The 21,520-nt window shown below is 33.9% G+C and overlaps 1 protein-coding gene across 1 annotated transcript; it reads left to right on the forward strand.

The window, feature by feature from the left end:
* The first annotated feature begins 1,063 nt into the window (after positions 1 to 1,063).
* Positions 1,064 to 20,438, forward strand: CCNC (cyclin C). The gene is made up of 12 exons (XM_012549236.3): positions 1,064 to 1,325; positions 3,654 to 3,760; positions 5,497 to 5,581; positions 5,797 to 5,866; positions 8,533 to 8,584; positions 10,567 to 10,622; positions 11,644 to 11,679; positions 12,377 to 12,468; positions 13,175 to 13,242; positions 16,361 to 16,440; positions 17,350 to 17,468; positions 19,185 to 20,438. Exons 1-12 carry the CDS (start codon positions 1,294 to 1,296, stop codon positions 19,237 to 19,239), a joined length of 852 nt encoding a protein of 283 aa, XP_012404690.1. The 5' UTR covers positions 1,064 to 1,293; the 3' UTR covers positions 19,240 to 20,438.
* The last annotated feature ends 1,082 nt before the right edge of the window (positions 20,439 to 21,520 follow it).

The following is a 21,520-nucleotide window of genomic DNA, read 5'->3' on the forward strand; positions in this document are numbered from 1 at the left end:
CTCACCATAACCCCACATTCTGCAGAAGACTAACTCCTTCCCCCTGTATACACACCCCTCATTCTACACCAGGGACATTCCTTCAATTTTACTTTGGCAAGCTAAGTAACACGTAGTCTGGATAGACTACATAGCCTGAAGTCAGAAAGACTCATTTTTTTAGGTTCAAATCAAACTTTCTGGGTTAAGTGATTTAAGCCACTTAAATCACTGTTCGCATTGGTTTCCTCATACGTAAAACGAGTCGTATGCATCTTCTACGTATACGGTTATTTGCAGTTATCTCTTAACTCAAGAGTGATGGACCCAGTGGTTTGCCTTTTTTTTTTTTTTTTTTTTTTTTTTTTTTTTTTTTTTTTTTTTAAATCACCAGTCCCTGTAAGCAGTCTCGTAAAGTAGGGCTCCAATAAATGCTTGTTGATTGATTCGAGTCCAGAGGCCCTCCTGCTCCTGCGGAGGGATTCTGTGCTTTTCATTTGCCTGAGGGCACAGCGCTAGTCGAATTGAAGCGAACTGAGAGAGGGAGCGGTAGTGTAAGGTGGCACAGTAAGTAGTGGGACTGGATTAGAAGTCAGAGGAGCCAAGTTCGAAGAATGGAAGAGAAACTTCCATTGAGTTAGCTCTATGAACTTCATCAGGTAACTTGTTAAAAGAGTCCTTTGGCTTTTACTCTTGTATGTCCCTGTGTACGAGCCCTCTCCTTCTTCTATCCGGTCCCGAGAAATGCTATTTCAGGCCGCATATTTCGGGGACCCATACCCCGCTTCCTTCTCTTCCCATTTGTCGCTACCGTCCACGCCTCTGGAAACGCTTCACACGTTCAAAGTCAAGGAGGTGAGCAGTGCGCACGCGCACGCGCAAAAGTGAGCGCGAGGGGGGTGGGGGGAAGGGAAGGAGGTGGAAAGACCTAGTACAGGGACGCCTGCGCAGTGCCGCTAGCTTCGGCGGCTTCAGATCAGCGGTCGCTTGCAAGCTTCCCGCGAGACCTGCCCTCGCGGCTCTGCCCACGAGAGCTCCGGCACCTTCCCCACCGGCTCCGCCCCCTCGCCTTCTCCCTCTTAGGCTCTCGCTCGAGTGTCTACCGGCCGGACCGGAACTTGTGTCTGTGGGAACGGCTTTGTGCGGCGGTGTGTTGCCGGGCGGTCCCCGAGGAGGACGGGTGCTCTCCCCTTCCTTTCGCTCCCGCCGCCGCCGCCGCGGAGCCGAGCGGAGCGGGGCCGGCTGGCCGGGCGCTGGCAGGGTCTATGGTCGCTCGGTCGCCTGGTGCTCTTCACCCCGGGGAAGCCACTCTCCATGGCAGGGAACTTCTGGCAGAGCTCCCACTAGTAAGTGGTCCCTTTTCCCCTTCCCTGGACGGACTCCCGTTTTGCGGAGGGGACGGGCCTGCGGCTCCTCTTGGCCGCCGGACCCCCAGTCTCTTCCGCGTCCCTCGGGGCAGGGACTGGAGCAGGAGGCGGGGTTGAGAGGAAGGAGGTGGCGGACCCTAGAAACGGGGTAGCACTTTTCCTTCGTCCTCTATCTTTTCGCTTCTCTCAGGCCTCGGGCGAGGACTGGTGGAGGTGGCTGCACCCAGACCCCGGGAAGTGAAGGTGTGAGGAGGGGCAGAAAAGGTGAAAGAGTGGAGGGGTGTGTGATGGAGAAACCCGGGCCAGGGAGGGGAGCCGAGCGGAGGTACTAAAAACAGATGCCCTCTACGGGGCTGAGATCTTATTAGGAAAGAGGAGGGTGATGGGGGGGGGGGGGGGGACCCTTTCCATGAAGGGCCATACGGTGGGTCCATTGCCCAGCCTGCCGAGGGATTCTTCTTCGGGTTGAAGTCGTGGTCTTTTGTCATCCATATGCCATCCCGAGGAATATTAAGTAGTCTGGAGGAGGGTCTCCTTGTTCCTGTTCGCTCTGTAGTTCCTTCCTGAAAACTATTACTGAGACAACTGCTTCCTGCGACAACCTACATCGAGCGCACTCTTTTGTCTACCTGATTGCGGGGGTATACCCGGTGTTTGTGTAGTCCTTGACTTTTTACAAAGGGATTTACATATGTGTGTGTGGGGGTGGGACATAGGAAATTACATATACATATATATAATTTGTATATGTCCCACAACTCCCCCCTTCCCCCGGATAAGGGAAGAATTGTAATGGACAAGTATTGAGAGGTAGCTCGGGATGGAGCATAGAGGGCTGGTTTTACAAGTGCTGCCGTTGACCAATTTAGCTGTGTAGAAAATTGTTTCTCAATAACTCTGGGCAATCTGACAACTTACAGAATACTGGCAGTTTAACTTTCTCTGGAGGGAGTTTCCACACTAGGTGTTCCTTACAAGATTATTTTGGTTGGTCCTCCCACCCTCATGGCAAGCTTTATCTCTTTATTCAGGTGCTTTGGAAGACTTTCCTAAGGACCACATATCCAGTATATAATAGAGCAAGAATTAAAAACCAGCTCTTATGTATGGTCAAGTGCCCTTTACGAAAGTATCTCTGTAATTTGTTTTAAGACCAGCATGCATACTTTTACATGTACATGTACCCATACACAAATATATATATATATATCAACATATAGACATTGAGACAAATCTACATTATAGAGAAATTCCTTATGTATTATGTTTCTTCTCTTTTTTTAAAATAAGTTTTTGTCAGTGATAAAGAGAATACAATGATAATAAAGTAGTTAATTAGGAAGAAAGAGAATGCAATTTTTTTTCTTCTCTGTAACTTAGCCAACCAAATGTGGATAGCAAAAATTATTCTAGGTCTCTAGTTGTTAATGTTAGTATTGTTGTAGGAGGCACAGTGGATAGACTGCAGAGCCTAGCATCAGAGAGGCCTCAGATAAACTTACTAGCTGTATGATCCTCAGCAACTCACTTAACCCTGTAAAATGAGCTGGAAAAGGAAATGGCAACCCACTCTCTTTACCAAGAAAACTCCAAAGAGGTCTCAAAGAGTCATGACTGAACAAAAGACATGAAGGAATAAGTGATGGGTGTGTGTGTGTGTGTGTGTGTGTTTTTAAATGAAAAGCGATTATAAGTCAAGCTACAGCTGTTAAGGCATTGTTAGTTTCATTTCTGTACATAGTTATAGCCATATCCCTCCTAGAGGGCCAACTCTTTGATTGAAATACAGTGTGGTAGAGTTGGAGTTAGAAGTCTTAAATTCAAATCCAACTTCCACTACTTGTTACTTGTGTGGTCTTTTATAAATCACAATACTATGGGTGATTTCCATTTCCTCATTTATAAAATGAAAAGATTTAGCATAATAATTTCTGAGGTCCTTTTCAGCTCTAAATCTATGCTTAAAAAAACCTTTTTCTTTATTAATATGATGAGGATCTTTAAAGGAGGATGAGTGGGATCGGAGGGTAATGAAAAAGACTTAATCATACTTCAGCTAAATATAAGTAGTTGAGGGCATTGAGTAAGATAAAGATTAATAAGAGTAAATAATATATCCATTATTGATCAGAATATTTTTAAATGTCCAAGTTTTAAAACAGTTGAAAAAATATTTTCTCTCAAGAGTGTTTCTTGCATGCAAAGTGTGTTTCAGAAAATACTGGCAGCCTGTAATTTTAAAATGTTATCTTGATTGCCTTAATAGATGTTCAATAGCACATTTTAATGTCTTGATTTTTTTTTTAGTTTACAATGGATTTTGGATAAACAAGATTTGTTGAAGGAACGCCAGAAGGACTTAAAGTTTCTCTCAGAAGAAGAGTATTGGAAACTGCAGATATTTTTTACAAATGGTAAAACTATTTTCACTTTTGTCTAAATAATAAAGTTGATCATATATGAATTAACATTTCTTTACATGACCATTTCAGGCCATAATTACAGTTTGTTTTGTTTTATAATCAGTTCTTCGAAGATAACCTATAAATGGTTTATCCCTGTCAGACAATTCTCAAATCTGTGTGTTTGTTAGAAGAATCTTGTGTTATATTTGTATTTTACCTAGACTCCCAAATATAGATAGCAAAGTGGTATTGTTCCTAGATAAAAGCTTTCCAGAACAGTAAATTCATTAAAATTAATGTTATGTTGTACCTATGCTAAAAACCTACTGGGTTAATTTGAAAGCTTTTAAAAAGAAGTGCCAAGTATTATCAAAAGTTTTGTCTCCAATCCTTAGCTATGGCATTTGATGAACAGTACTAGATGGGTAGCATTAATTTTGTCTCTCTGATCCAAAATATAGCTCTTTGATATTCTTGGTCCAGCACTTGTCATGATCCAATCAAAACTGTTACTTTCTCATCCTTTACTGATTACAAGAAAAGAGACAACTGGTAACCTCTGGAATAATTAGATAATCTAAATATTGGCTTTCACTTTCCTACTAGCTGCCATAATGAAAGATATAAGCCATATTTGAGCTCTGATTTGCTATTTCAAAGGTACCAAGTCTAACTGTAATTACCCATAATCTTTTTATCTTTAAAAAGTAGGGATGGAGGAGGGCAGAGAGGATGAAGAAAGCAATATGTATGGGAGGTAGGGAGAAGGAATAGAGTTAACAGCCTTACTTGAAAATGTCAAAAAGGATTCTGGTCTGGTTCTAAGACTTTTCTTTGTCTATTTCTTGCCTCTGAGATGGCAGCCAGCCATCTCTGGGGTTTTATACCTATCAGTACCTCTTAATACAATCACAGGTAATAACTCAAATTAGGCAAATTTTGCCCTGCCCTGCTGGCATGCTTCCTCTTCTATATTAGCGCAGCATATCTCACATGGCTTTTTATCTTCCCAGAATATATAATGTCAACTGCCTATTTTTGGCTTGCTTATTCTTTGTTGTCTTTCTCTTGATTGATATAACACATATACACAAATATATGTATTACTTAGAGGATTCCTAAGAGCTACCAGGGTGTTTTGTTGACCAGCTGAAAAATATTTTTATTAAAGAACACATAAGAGTTTCCTTTGGTCTCCCTCCCCCTCTCAGAATACACAAAAGACAAAAATAAATACAATTTTTGGAATGGATTCTTTTTTTAATCACATAATTATTTTTATTTTTTGTAGCTTAAAACAAATTCTTCATAGTGTTTTCTTCTGTTTTTTTCATATAACATAGAGGTTACAGTGAAATCAGGAGACTTAGGTTCAATTTCTGACTCCAAAGCTTAGGTATATGAAATGAGGGTTACAGAATACACTTGTTGTAGAAAATACTTTATAAACTTGAAGTTAAATATAAGGCGTTATTAATTACATTTGGAACTGTGAAAATATTACATTTCCCCCAAGTCTTTGGAGTTGTTTTCATTGTAAAAAGATATTAGCCAAGGATAGATTGGCTTAGAGGATTATTGGATTAGAGGATAATTGATTTGCCTAGATTATATAAATTATTAAGTTTTATACTTAATCTTTTATGCTAATGATATTGAAAGCAATTGTAGTTATAACTTAAAACTTCTTTTGAGGCTTTTTTTTAATGTCCTATGTAATTACCATTTTTTTTTTCCCCTTAAAGTTATTCAAGCATTGGGTGAGCATCTTAAATTAAGACAGCAAGTTATTGCTACTGCTACAGTCTATTTCAAAAGATTCTATGCCAGGTAGGACTATTTATTTTGTTACTGTGGTGATAGAACTTTTTTTTTTTTTTAACCAAAGATTAAAGGGTTTTTTAAAATCACCTTTAGACAGTCCTAAGGCTGTTGAATTCTAGTATAAAATAATTTTACATTTCTATAAGCCATTGATTTTTTTCTAGTATAGTTTTATAGCATATTTTTCAATGAATAATGTATATTTCTGATTGATATTTTAGATATTCCTTGAAAAGTATAGATCCTGTATTAATGGCACCTACATGCGTATTTTTGGCATCCAAAGTAGAGGTATGACATTTTAATTATATGTTAGCAAATAATTTGAAATATAACAAGAAATATTGGGAATTTTATATCTTTGTAGTTGGGTTTACTAAATCAAGGAAAACCTATGTTTATATAAAGTATATCTCCTTGCCATTTCTAGACTTTTGACATAGTTATTTAGTGAAAAAGAAAAGATATTTGCCAGACCTTCAGAACTCACTAACATGGAACTTTACTTCCAGCACAATGTGAAAGACTATGAAGGAATTTCTTCATAACTCTGTACCATCTCATAGTATCATTTAAGGATTTTTATTTATATTTATTAAATATATTTTGTTATATAACTTTTATGGGCGTTTTTCATTTTGACAATTCAGCCAAAAACACATATAGTCTTTTAGATTTAATCATAAGTGACTTTCTTTATGGATGTATGTTCATATTATAGCGAGAATGATGGAAAAAGTAACTTGGTCTTTTTTTTTCTACTCCATAAAATAATTTCTTGAAACCTAGGACTATTATGTCTAATTTCTGATAGTTGTATAAGTACAATCTTCTGTGAAATTAGAATGATCACCACTACATGCCTGTCAGATTGGCTAAGATGACAGGAAAAAATAATGATGATTGTTGGAGGGGATGCGGGAAAACTGGGACATTGATGCATTGTTGGTGGAGTTGTGAATGAATCCAACCATTCTGGAGAGCAGTTTGGAACTATGCTCAAAAAGTTATCAAACTGTGCATACCCTTTGATCCAGCAGTGTTACTACTGGGCTTATATCCCAGAGATCATAAAGAAGGGAAAGGGGCATGTATGTGCACGAATGTTTGTGGCAACCCTCTTTGTACTGGCTAGAAACTGGAAACTGAGTGGATGCCCATCAGTTGGAGAATGGCTGAATAAATTGTGGTATATGAATATTATGGAATATTATTGTTATGTAAGAAACGACCAACAGGATGATTTCAGAAAGGCCTGGAGAGACTTACACGAACTGATGCTGAGTGAAATGAGCAGGACCAGGAGATCATTATATACTTCAGCAACAATACTGTATGATGGCCATTTCTGATTGACCTGGCCATCCTCAGCAATGAGATCAACCAAATCATTTCCAATGGAGCAGTAATGAACTGAACCAGCTATGCCCAGAGAAAGAACTCTGGGAGATGACTAAAAACAATTACATTGAATTCCCAATCCCTATATTTTTGCCCACCTGCATTTTTTATTTCCTTTACAAGCTAATTGTACAGTATTTCAGAGTCTGATTCTTTTTGTACAGCAAAATAACAGTTTGGTCATGTGTACTTATTGTGTATCCAATTTCTATTTTAATATATTTAACATCTACTGGTCATCCTGCCATCTGGGGGAGGGGGTAGGGAGTAAGAGGTGAAAAATTGGAACAAGAGGTTTGGCAATTGTTAATGCTGTAAAGTTACCCATACATATAACCTGTAAATAAAAGGCTATTAAATTAAAAAAAAGAAAAGAAATTAGAATGATCAAATCTTTCTATCTTAAGAGTCAAGTATATTGTCCATTATATTTAGTAAATTCTGAAACTTACAATGTGGTAATTATAGGTAGTGAATGTTAGAGTTTCCTAATTTTCATTTGAGAAAAAAGCTGGATGATATATATAGTATAATAAATGGATGAAGTAGCATTTGGAGTATTTAAGTTTTTGTTGAATCTGGATTATATATTTATTCTATTTTATTTTACTTTATTTTTGCTGAGGCAATTGGTGTTAAGTGACTTTCCCCGGGTCCCACAGCTAGGAAGTGTGAGGTCAAATTTGAACTCTGGTCCTCCTGACTTCAGGGGTGGTTCTCTATCCACCGGGCCACCTAGCTGCCCCTATTTAGTTTTATTCTTAAATCATTTAAAGAACATGACTCTTTAAGATAGAATGAAGCTTAAATAAGATCAAAGAAATGGGAAGCAAAATTTGCCCAGTGACAGCTCTGGATATAGAACTGGGTTATCTTGGAAAAGACACTTATACATGTTTTATCTGTTCAGAGAGGATAGTAATTTGAGATTAAATATATAAAGTAATATTCTTTATGACTTGATCGAGTTTCAACTATGTAGGACAGGAGTCCTCAAACTATGGCCTGAGGGCCAGATGCATCAGCTGAGGACAATTATCCCCCTCGCCCAGGGCTATGAAGTTTCTTTATTTAAAGGCCCACAAAACAAAGTTTTTGTATTTACTATAGTCCTGCCCTCCAACAGTCTGAGGGACAGTGAACTGGCCCCCTATTTAAAAAGTTTGAGGACCCCTGATGTAGGAAATAGAATTGCTATTTTAGCTTGGAAAAATAAAAATTATTGTTTTCACAGAAAGTTGTTAGCCTGGTTGTTAAAACAGCATTGCAATTATATGTAAGAGACTATGGTTTTATTGTGTCTTTTGACAATATTAAGTATTGTATAGTTTTTGTTTATATTATATTTAACAATATAAATTCAAACAATGAATGCCATATGGTAGTTCATGATAATCATTTCATAGCTTAAAATAGGAAAAGTTAATAAGAACAGTATATCTAAATCTGGCCAAAAAAAAAAATTGGAAAGTAGTCTATATCAGACCTGAAATATTCATATGCTGATCACTTTGACTAAGGGTCTCATTAATTCTTTTATTTTTTTTCTCTTAAAGGAATTTGGAGTAGTTTCAAATACAAGGTTGATTTCTGCTGCTACTTCTGTATGTAAGTACAAAAAAAAATCTACCAGGAAGCTACTCAAGAAAGATTTAGAGGATCTAATCATTCTTCATTTTATGGGGCACTGTCACACATTAAGGTTTGGAGATAATGAGTTACTGTAAGTTTCCTGCATTTACAAAGAAGTGTTTTTGTTTTTAACCCATCAGTAAATTTTTCTTAGCCCATCTTTAGTATTATCTCAATGACAATACTTTAAGTAGAATTAGAATTCCCATTAAATCCAACAAATAAATTCAAAGAAATTATGCACTTAATTTATGTGAAAACATGTTTCATAAATCTTATTTAACTGAAATACATTTTATTACCTCCTTATATCTAATCATGCATTGTTCTTTAAGAATATAGTATACCATTTTTTTTTTCAGATACTATAGTATCGTTTTTTGTTAGAGAACTAATAATTTTTCCATATGTTGCCATGTACCTTATTGGTCAGTCAACTAAAGTTAATCAAATTTATGAATTACTTAGCAATGGCCCTTTGATCAGAAGTCCGAATTCTTGCCTGTTCTGCTCTCCACAAGGAGAAACAGAAAGAGAGTTGGCTTTTTTTTTTTTTTTTTTTTTTTTAAAGACCCACTAGCCAGGCTAATTTCCATAGTTTAGGATCATTGGTCAGACCACATATGTTGTTGTATCCTGGGTACATTTTAGAAAGAATTAGTGACATGGAGTTTGTTCTGAGGAAGGCAACCAAAATAATTATGGGACTATTTACTAAGTCACCTGAGAATCATTTCAAGAAACTGAGGGTATATGGTAGGTGCTACATAAATGTTAGCAGATTTTAAAATGTGTGTGTATATATCTATGTATGTGTGTGTGTGGGTATGTTTATACACAAAAAATTATTGTTATCAGAAAATAGGTTTATTCTGCTTGTCTCTGAAGGACAGAACTAGGACCAGTATATGGAAATTATAAAACTAGTGAATGTGATTATAAGACTGGGAATGTGATTAACTACTTAGTTTAGCTGCAGAATTTTGAGATGTTTTGGATTAGCTATTCAGCTATTCAACTTCTGCTTCATGTGTTAACAAAGATAACAAAGTATTTAATGATCTGGAAAAATCCTATTTTTAAAATATTAGTGTAGAGCCCTTTGGATATGAAATGAGTAATGTTTGTATTTCTAATAGCAAAAACTGAACTTTATAAAATTCTTGAGTAACATTATTAAAGAAGATTGGAAGGTTTTATGATGAGATTATATTTATAAGGAGAAATAATGCTTCTAATTTATTAATACTGCATAATTATTTTGAATATTTTTATCAACTGTTATAATTTAATGATAAAATAGTGAAGTGTATGTTTCCCAGTTTCACTTCCCAAAGCCATATAAAAGATCCTGAATCGCTAATGATGGATGATTTTGCCTAAATAAGAAATATTTAGCAATTGATTGATTTGGTAAATGATTAGTAATTGATTGATAACCAGTAGGAATATTATAGTTATTGGTAAATAAATATATAAAAATTCAGAATATTTTCATTCATTCTGATGTCAGTCGATATTTTAGTTTTGGAATTTTAGAGATCAAAGATCATCTAGTTTGATTCTGATGTTTCACAGATGGAAAAACTGTGACCAAAGAGTCAAGCCATATGCCTAAGGTCCATATAATAATTAGATTGGAGTACTTTTAATTTACTATGAATTTCAAGTAGAATGTTACATAAGAAAGCTCTATAAAATTTGCTATGAGCCAAAAAGGGAATATCATGAATCAAAGGAAATGATCACAAGTCTTTGAATTTCACAAATTTTGTGAAATTCATAAATTTGCATGATATAAAAATTGAGTATAATTCTCACGGTCACAAGTAGACTGGACCACTTAGCTCTTTTTGCTCTGAAATGCCTCTCCCTATTCCAATAAATTAAAGAATTTTTGGTTCAACTTTCATTTAATACTATCTCAGTTTAAGTTGGTGTTTGTTTGTTTTCTGCAGTAAAAACTAGATTTTCATATGCCTTTCCAAAGGAATTCCCTTATAGGATGAACCATGTAAGTATGATATATAAAAATAAGACCACATATTCAAATCATATTAAAGCTTCTAGTGTTGGAATAACTATCTTTCTCATACAACAGTTTTTAAAAATGTGAAACTATAGAAAAGACTATAGAAGTCTTGAGTTTAAGTTGTAGAATTTCTATTGTATTAAAAAATTTCATGACAATAGTTAATCTTGTGAATGCTTTTATAATTATTTCCATATTCATTGTCTTGATACAATGGATTATTATGAATCTTTCTTGCCATCTCTTTAGCCCTCGAGCAAAATTCTCCCATTCTCTACAGATTTCACCTGCCACATGTATCTAACCCTAAGTTCTTTAAAGCTATGTAATTAATTAGCTCTAAGAGGTTCTGCTGAACTTGAAAAGTTTTAAGTACATATCAATAGAATGTGTGTTTGTTGCCAAAAACAAGCCTAGCTAAATATGAAGATATTACCAGAAAATTAGTATCCATCAGGTAATGGGGTTTTTTGTTTGTTTTTGTGAGAGGTTTTGGCTGCAGCTACTCAGAGACTGTCTTGCCTGGATTTGTAATGGGCTGTAATTTACATTAGGGTAGGAAATACCTGTACTGATGAAGTCATGGGTATTTGGGATTAAGTTATCTGGTTGCTTTTCATTTTTAGTATTTCCTTTTACAATTTTATAGTGTAACGAAACATTGATAGATTCATAATAAGTTAAGAAGCATTATAGTATTTCAGAATACTTTGAATTGCATGGATTATTGGGAATATTTTTAAAGTCCTGCATGTAATCTATAAAGTATAAAATAAAGATACCTATAGGACAGATATATTTCTTAAGAAAGCATTTCATGAACAGTTTCTAAGTATAATCAAAAAAGTCACATCCAAATAATATTTTGTTTCTTTTCATTTTCTTTCAGTATCATGCAATAAAATACAATATGTCCATATGATATTACTAAAGATGAAGTAGACATGTAATACCTAATTTATGATCTTGTGAAAATTTGATAAAATCCTATTTTTTTAAACAGATATTAGAATGTGAATTCTACCTTTTAGAACTAATGGTAAGTGCCTAAATTTTCCTCCTAGTAACAGAATAATTAAAAGTTAAGCTTTAAAACCATAGTGATAGAGAACCTGAACTTTAAGAGAGTGATACGTGTAGGTGTGCCTTTCTAAAATCTTCAAATGATTTGTGGTAGCAGAGTAGTTATAAGTGGCCAGGTAGCACTGTAGTCCATATCATCTCTAGAGACTGAAAAATATTCTTCATTTGTATGTCTTAGATGAGCTAGGAAAATTTTTTTATTATCATTGACAGTAAAAGAATGAAAAAGCAAACCAGTGAAGACATTAAATCATTGAAATTATTTACATAATTTTGAGTATGTGTGTGGTATCATATAAAGATAGATTATGTCTTGGCAGAATTCTGTTCCTCCAGTTGAGAATTATGGTTTAATAGGCTAATAAGAGGTTTTAGTGTGTTGCAGATGTGACACTTTGAGTCTCTAAGGGAATGGATGCTGACTGGCTGCCAACCGATTTACCAAGGTATATTCCAGAGAGAGTACTACCTTCACTATTAAAGCAGAAGTTAGGATTGACATATTCTTATTTTTGAAATTAAAAGGGAAGCAAACATGACTTAGAGAAATCCCAAATTATTTTTTAAAATTTAGGATTCAAGTGGGTTTTAGTGTGTTTCTATGTTGTAATAAATTTGACTATACATACACATATTTTTCAAACTGTTTCTAGGATTGTTGCTTGATAGTGTATCATCCTTATAGACCTTTGCTCCAGTATGTGCAGGACATGGGCCAAGAAGACATGTTGCTTCCCCTTGCATGGTAATTAGAACAGAAGTTATCAATAGTGTAACATATTATTAGCTAGAAAGACTAACTATCTATGTAGAGATTTTGTGTTTTGTTTTTTACAAAGCTAGCAAAATGTTCTTATGTGAATAAAATTCCTAATTGTTTAATTATGATATATTAAAGATATTGAGTTGAATTTCACTAGTATTTAAAAACTACATGTGCTAAAAAGAGAAGTAATTTTAATTATCTCTGGTGTGTTAATATATGTTAATTGTTCCTGTTTAAATAACTACCTTTTCAATACTATAAAACTAAAATTGTCTATAATAATCAGAAAAACATTTTTAATTACATCTAAAACATGTTCAAGTATACTGTCATAATTCTTTGTAAATATCCCTATTTAATTTCTTTATTTTTGAAATTTTGAAAACCATACCCACCCACATACATATAGTGCATTTTAAAAGATTCTATAATTTTTGGAATTTGGGAAAGAAAAAAAAAACACCTTTTACCTGGACCTAAATTTAGTCACTAAAATACAATTGAAATAGCATTTGTTAACTTATTTCTATAACTTTAATGTTCATATTTTATGTCCAAAGCACCCATTTAGACAAGTTCTTAGTTGTGTATAGGGAGATGAAAATAAGTCATCTCTAAAAATAAATGTACAAATCATATGTTGTGTTTCTCTTTTCAGTAATAACTATGATTTATATTTGTATAGGAGGATAGTCAATGATACCTACAGAACGGATCTTTGCCTGCTGTATCCTCCTTTCATGATAGCTTTAGGTAAGTAAACATAAGTTTATTGATTTATTTTGTGGTGAACCATTTATATTACATATACTAGAATATAAATCATTCATCCTTGTTCAGTTCTTTATAATTACTCATTCATATTTGCTTTTTAATGTTTTTCTTTATTCCCATGTTTTCAATTCATAGTTTTCTGCTCAGTGGTCTTATCATTTTTTGTCAGGAATGCTTGAAAAATTTCAGTTTCATTTAAGATCTATTTTTTCTGCAGTAGGGGATCATATACAAGTTTTTTACCTTTTGAAATATTGTGCTTTTTCACTTCTTTATAGTAATAGCTACTGAATCATATGTGATCTTGGTGGTGAACTGTTTTCTGCCTCCTTGTAAAAAGCCCTTTTAGACCTAGAAACTGTTTTTTTTGTTTTGTTTTGTTTTGTTTTGTTTTTTTACCATAGCATTCCTGGCAGTTTTTATTTTAAGGGTTGTTGCAGAAGGTGGTCAGTAAGTTTTGTTTGCAGTTTGCTCTCTGATTCTAAGATTTGGGTAGTTTTCTTTCATGATTTCTTAACGTGATGTCTAGGCTTCACAAGGAAGGGAATGAGTTTTTATTTTCTTATTTCTTGTTGTTTCATGAAATAATTAAAAATCTTTTTCATCCTTCCTTCTAGAAATTATGGTTTGTTTGTTTTTTTCTCATGGCCAACATATTCTTTTCTCTGAGGCTTTACTTAATAGTGTTTCAGTTATTTTCTTCTGAGTTTGAATTCGGGGCATCCCTGGTGTCATTTTCTTTATCTTTTCCCATTAACCTACTAGGGTCAGCCCCATGTTGCTGGTTTAGTAGGAGATCAGGGGACTGAATGTGTGGATCTGGCTCTTCTGGGAGACTTTTTACTCCCTGCCTGGACCTGAAGCTGAAGCTAAGATCAGCTGTGGCCAATCCTACATTGCAGGTCCAGCTCAAAACTCTGCATACTGAGTATATGATCTGTTCATCAGTTCCTGCCCATTCACTTGTTGTAAGGTTGTGTTAGTGGTCTTAGGCTAGAAAGATTACCCACTGGAATGTCTCCTTTGATTTTTAATTGCAAATAAGTTTGGTATTCTAGATTGTTACTGAAGTAGTTGTGGAGGGAGCTGGACTGTATTGTTTCCTCTTAGTTTTTTATCTTGACTTATTATCTCTATGATGAATTATTTTTTAAAAAATTTTCAATGACCTTTTAATAACCCCATCACTATCTCCTCTCTTTCATCCATCTCAAATTCCCTCCCCCCCCCCCATGGGTAGTGAGGGCAAGGTGGGGGGGGGGGGAAACACATGACATTTAGAACAAAACAAATTCACAAAGTGGTTTTGTTCAAATATGTAAGTTTCATTCTGCATCTTGAGTTCATCAAGTCTTCAAAAGTGCTTCATCATCAGTGCTCTGCAATCATGGTTAGTCATTGTGTTATCAGAATTTTTGAGTCTTAAGTTTTTCTTTACAGTGTTGCAATTATAGAAACTTTTCTCCTCATTCTGATCACTTTGTATCACTTCATACAAGTCTAATTCTTTGCGGCTGTCCTTTTCTTTATTTCTTGGAGTGCAATTGAAATTCAATTACATTTGTATTCCATAGCTTATTTTAGTCATTTTCCAGTTTATAAATGTGTCATTATTTTTCAGTTCCTCGCTATAACAAAAAGAGCTGCTATAAGTATTTTTGTATATAATAGTCCTTTCAAAAAATCTTTGATCTCTTTGGGAGAATATAAACCTAGTAGTAGTATCATTGGGTCAGAAGGGGTGTATACACAATTCAATAACTTTCTGAGGCATAATTGCAAATCGCTTTCTAGGGTAGTGGGGCTATTTCATAGCTCAAGAATGGTGCCTTGGTTTGTCTATTTGCCTTCCAGCAATTGTCTTTATTGAGGGGAGGGAGGATGTTAATTAAATTTTAAACCAGTGGTTCTCAAACTTTTGTTTTCAGTATCTTTATCTTATTAAAAATTATTGAGGATCTCTCCAAAGCATTTTTGTTTATCTGGATTATATTTATAGACATTTACCATATTGGAAATAAAAACTATTTTTGAATTTGTAGACCATCTAAAAGGGTTTCAAAAATCCCCAAGATTCGCTAGACAATACTTTGAGAACCACTGTTTTAAACTTTTGATCAAACTTGATACACTTCACGGGACAAACTCTTTAAACCAAATTTGATTCAAGATTACATTGTCCCATTTAATTAACCATTCAATTACCTGAGAAATATCTTTCTATTCCAACCCTTCCAGTTCTTCTTACTATTCCTTTGTTTATTTGTATAAAGCAATGGATGAATCGCCTCTGAAGATGCAAAGAATAGTGCATTGGGAGTTGAGTCTTTCTAGACCTAAGTTCAGATCCAGCCTCAAGTCACTTACTAGTTGTATCTCATTGGGCATATCATGTAATCTCTTTTTTACCTTAGTTTGCTCATCTGAAAAGAGGAATAATAATAGTGTCTACCTCCTCCAGGTTGTTATGAGAATCAAATATGAGATACTTGGAGATTTGGGGGGGGGGGAGGTTTGTTGGGGTTTTTTTATTTTTATTTGCTCTACTCATGTATGTTTAGTGTTCATTATGTGATGCTTATGTAGAAAGTTGGGAGGATTTTTATAACTCAGAAGAAATTAAAGGGAACATTTTTGCTGATTAATGCATCCCAGACAGGTTGCAATTTTAATTTTTTACCTACTAGACTTACGGTCATACCAGTAAGTAAGTCAGTCTCTGAGTCCCATAGCAACTGCCTGCCATCTATACTACATTGCCCTGGGATTGTTAAGTATCCTTATATTCTATTTCATTCTTCAATCTTCCTCTTGTGACAAAAACTCTACAGATAGTACAGAGTGGTGAGGAGCAAGACTGATCTTTGCTGTTCCCTTAGGTCAGCTCAATAATCCATAGTGTAATGATGTTTATATTAAGTCAAACTTATGGAATAGTAAATGTCTGTTGAGAAAAGGAGATGCAACTAATTTTTGAGAAGTATTATTATGTTAGAAAGTATAATTTAAAACAACTTCATTTGGATTTGTAAGACCATCGATTTTTGTATGTGGAGTTTAAAAAACAAAATACAAACATTTCCCCCCTCTTTTCCAGCTTGCCTACATGTAGCCTGTGTTGTACAACAGAAGGATGCTCGACAGTGGTTTGCTGAGCTTTCTGTTGATATGGAGAAGGTATACTTTAGTGATCTCTTGCTCTGTCAACTTGAACTTTTTTAAATTAAGATTTTATTTGCTTAGTATAGTGAGGTATTTTTAAAACTACTTTGGTAAATAGATTACTAGCTAAAAACTTAAAAAACAGAAATTTAGCCCACACCAAAACATTGTTGATTCTATAATGTGATAATTCCCTTTTTTGGCTTAGGGCTAAATATGGTGGGATAGTAGTACTTCTGGTTGGAGATTATTTTGCACTGTGTCTTTAGTGTGTCTGGGTGTGACATGTATGTGTGTACACACACACACACACACACACACACACACACACACATATACTTGCATAGTTTATATTTATGTTTGACTGAATAGTTCCCAAATAGATCATATGCTTAAAATGCATGCTGCTCCCCTTTTAGGCCTATTCCATTAGAGTCTTGAATAAGCAGCAAAACCAAAGGAATTTATTATGCTATGTTAAAGATTAAAGTCATTCAGACAAGAATGACAACCAATGTGAAGCTTTAGATTGATGAACTTTGAGAGTGCTGAATAAATGAAGTCAGATCCTACTTAGTTTTTTCTCTATTTTCCATTTAAATGGTTTGGGACTAGAAGTCTCTACGGTAGAAAACTACAGTGCTTTTTCTTGTAGTTTCAGTACTTAAGTAGGTGGAGGTAGGTAAGAAATAAATGCTCTAATATATTTTGCATGAAAAGGAGTAGTAAGTAACCTGTCAAAAGTGTGATTAAAAAAAACCCTTTCAAATGTATTAGAGTTTGCTGACCTTCATCTCATTTTTCATTTTTCTTACTGTGTTGTGACAAATGTACAGATTTTGTGCTGTTGTTTTTTTTTTCTTCATACAATTGAATATATGTTTGTAGCTACTGAGTTATCAATCTTGGAATTTTTTTTTTCAGATTTTGGAAATAATCAGGGTTATTTTAAAATTGTATGAGCAGTGGAAGAATTTTGATGAAAGAAAAGAGATGGCAACTATCCTTAGTAAGATGCCTAAACCAAAACCACCTCCAAACAGGTAGGCTGTGGAATTTAATTGGTGGTTTCATTTTCTATAATCTATTGCATTCAACATTATAAGTATGATAGATTATATTGAGCAGTTGAGTTCAAGTTTCCTCAATACAAATAACTAGTAAAAAATTGCTTTTTAAAAACTACTTGATTTATATTTAGCAAATACATTAATCTTTAAAGAAATTTCACTATAGATGTGACAGTGATATTGTAGGTAACCTTCAAGAAATGGCTATCCGTTACACATTATTTTGAACTTAATTGGGACTTAAAAACCAGGACTAAATGTGATTTATCTAAATTTTAGGTTTAAAACATTTGTTAGTGGTCTTATGATATAGTGGATCTATATACTATCTTGTCCCTATACATCCTAGCCAAATTGGAGTTCTTTTCATATACCTTCCAGTATCATGTTTCTGTTCATTTTCCTTTTCCTTGAATGCAACTCTTTTACCTGATTGAATTCCATTTCAGTCTTTCAGTTGAATACAAAGATTTCCCCTCTGCTTTTGAAACATAATGTGACCAAATTAGTTTTATCAACAACACTGTTCATCTTTAACAATATTCCTTGCCATCCTAGTAAATCCAACTAGAGAAACAGACTATCTCTCTGAAACTGTGAGGGTTGGAGTTGGCCAACGTTCAAGACGTGTTGCTTTGAAGGCATGAACTTCTTTCCCACCTATGGATATGCCAGAAAGTGCCTGGGATAATGATCCTACACTTCGAGATTCTTGATATAATGCAACATCTATATGATGATGAAATACATGATCAATTAAATGGAATCTTCAAGATGAATTGGCTAAATGTGTTTACAATCTTTCTAACTTTCCCCCATGTAAAATCATTAAAATTCAGTAAAAGAGTACTCCTTGCAAAAAATGTGTTGCAAGCCAACTGGTGTGTAGTCCCAGGGGAAAAAAGGACTAAATAAATTTAGGAACCAGTATAGCTAGGTAAGATCAAACAGCAGGAAAAAAAAGTAAAGAAACTACACCTGCTTTGTGTCACATAATCAGAAACCATTTAAATGATATTTTGTCACATTACATGATGATTTTCCAAGTTCTTACTAATAATGATCTCAAATATGAATATTAAAAGTTTTAGGAAGAATTAAATCATACAAGCTGCTGTACAGAAAAGCAGTCATTAAACTATCATCCATTAGGCTCATTTATTACAAAAAAATTTTGATATTCAACAAATAGGGCCTAAGTGATGAGCAACATCACTTCTGCCACAGTTTCTGATATTTGCAATATTTTTATTTTTTAATATTGGGAGAGATTTGAGTTTTCAGTATGTTTTCAGGTAATTTATTTTAAAATTTACCTTATTAAATGTGATTTAATCATGTCTTTGATCAATATATAGAAACTCATGTCTTGTTTTTTGTAATGGTTTGTTGGAAATAAGATTTGATAGAAGGAAATGAAGTTTAAAGAAAACCTTTTCCAGGACAGATCTATGCTATATTTGATGGAAACCTAACATGATGAAATGAAAAATTAATTTTCATTTCTTGATCTGACCACAATTTGTCCTGTAGGTAAAAACCTGAGATTGAAAATTGGCTGCCTGAATTTTTTAATAATTCTGCATTAAATTGTCAAGTAGGGTTATAGTAACAATATCTTTTTAAAAAAGGATTTATCAAATTGTTTTACTTTTAATTTTTAAAACCTATTTCCTTTTACTTGAACAGTGAAGGAGAACAGGGTCCAAATGGAAGTCAAAATTCTAGCTACAGCCAGTCTTAAAGCATTCCGAAGACCTTCAGAGTGGACTATTTGGAATAAAAACATTGGTGTTTTTGCTGTGCTAAAGAAATGAACCGGTTTCAGTAATGTCTTTAGTGGAACACAAATGAGAATGGATAGCTTGTTTCTGTCAAGCATTCTGGGAAGTGTTTTTATTTTTGCGAAATAGTTAAATAACTTTTAAGTTTTTTGTTCACTTTGACTCTAGAAAAAATTAAGACCCTTTTAATTGCAGACATTTCTGTAAATTAAAGTACAAACGGGTAGCTACAAATAGATACTTCAAATTGAATAGCTATTTGAAGAGGGTATCTTTGTTTGCATTTAGATTAAAATTACAGTTATTAAATTTGGGATTAAAGGAGGGAAAGCTTAAACAGGAAACATGGTGCATAATTTAAGAATCTTTTTAATCTTTGATATGCATCAACTCTTCAATACCTGAGAATTTTCTTCTTAAATTATTAAAAAAACAATTCTTAAAGAATGAAATCCATTAAATCCTGATTTTGCTAGTTTCATTGACATTTTCGGGGGAGGGGAAATTAAGTACCTATACATATAAGACATATTCAGTAGTTTCTTGCCATGGGAAATAGTTGCCCAATTTTACAGAAAGGTGCAATATGTACAGTGTACTTTCACAATTTTCAATGTTATGTGATTTCCTTAACCATTTTAAATGTTGGGAAAACTTTTAAAAAATCTATGTGTAAATTACTTGCAAGTAATAATTTAATCAGGTATTTTGGAAATAAAATAGAAGTTGATAAAACCCACCATAATCTGGACAAAATATATAAAAGTTCATTTTATCTTTATGTGGGAGGTGAATTCATTTTATCTAAAAGGTATCTACTTTTAGGCTTTGTTTTTTTGTTTTTCACTAAGGATTTAAATTACTTAGAACAGGTTTTCCTGAGCCAGGAACACAATCAGGTTTCAAGCCAGTTTGATACTGGCCATTATTAATTCTAAGCTAAATATTAGACTTTAGAGAAAGAATTGTCAGTGAGACTGCTGACTATGGAATTCAATAATATTTTTCTTCAGACTTGAAGGAGGGTGGTACATAAGACATTAATGTACAACTTAAGGATTTTAACATTTTATAAACAGTTTATGGTCAATGGATTATAAAATTAAATGTTGACTTCCTAGTGTAAATTTGCAACAATAAAAACAAGTTCTTTAGCTGCTTTGTGAGTGTTGTTTTATATTCTTTGTAGATTTGTTTATATTTATTTTTTATTTTTATGTTTTGTTTGTATTTCTTTATGTTTCTTATTCAGTTATTCTTATTGTTGTTTAGTCATGTCTGACTCGACTCTAACACCATGGACCATAGAATGTCAGAACTTTCTATCCTCCACTATCTCTCCAAGTCTGCCCAAATTCATGTTTGGGTTTTTTGTTTTAGTTTAGTTTTGGTTTTTTTGAGGCAATTGGGGTTAAGTGACTTGCCCAGGTCATGTAGCTAAGTAAATGTTAAGTGTCTGAGGTAGGATTATTTGTTATTTCCATGACCTCAAAAATCAGTCTTATCCTCTACTGTTGCTTTTTCCTTTTGCCTCAAGTCTTTCCCAACATTGAGGTCTTCGCCAATAAGTTTCATTTTCTCATTATGTGGCTAAAGTATTTAAGCTTTATTCATAATTATTAAGTTATGGTTTCACATTAACTGAACAAGAAATAATGGACTTAACTCTACCTAAGAAAAAAACATTTAAAAAAACTCCTAGGGAGAAAAAAGATCCACAAGAAAGATTTACAAGTAAATTCCGTCAAACTTCATAGAATAATTCCAGTCTTCAACTGTCAGAAAAAAATAGGAAATGAAGGAGCCCTACCAAATTCCGTCTTTTACACAAATATGGTTTTGATAACCTAAACTAAGAGAGAAAAAATTATAAATCAGTATCCCTACTAAATATTGATACAAAGATTTATAATAAAATGTTAAAAATATTATAATACCATAACAAAGTTTAAACTATGATCAGGTTGAATTTATATTGGAACACAGTGTATTCATCATTAGAAAAACTATAAGCATAATTGACCATATTAACATAAACAATCAAAGATCATGATTATATCAGTAGAAGAAAAAAATTTTTTTGATAAGGTAAAATAATTTTTAAAAATTTTGTTTAAAAATATTAGAAAACACTGGAATAAACATCTTTTATCAAGGTGATAAAAGTAAAGAGCATCATTTGTGATGGTGATAAACTGGAGGCTTTTCCTTTATAAATAAGATAAAGGATATGGCAAGATT

This window comes from Sarcophilus harrisii, chromosome 4, assembly GCF_902635505.1.
Source record: "Sarcophilus harrisii chromosome 4, mSarHar1.11, whole genome shotgun sequence".
NCBI classification, from domain to species: domain Eukaryota; kingdom Metazoa; phylum Chordata; class Mammalia; order Dasyuromorphia; family Dasyuridae; genus Sarcophilus; species Sarcophilus harrisii.

Bases quoted from the DNA above. Each gene is read 5' to 3' on its own strand.
- CCNC (XM_012549236.3), top strand. From the start codon at position 1,294: ATGGCAGGGAACTTCTGGCAGAGCTCCCACTA. The intron at 5,582-5,796 runs GTAGGACTATTT...TTGATATTTTAG, and splicing joins TTCAAAAGATTCTATGCCAG to ATATTCCTTGAAAAGTATAG. The intron at 10,623-11,643 runs GTAAGTATGATA...TTTTTTAAACAG, and splicing joins TCCCTTATAGGATGAACCAT to ATATTAGAATGTGAATTCTA.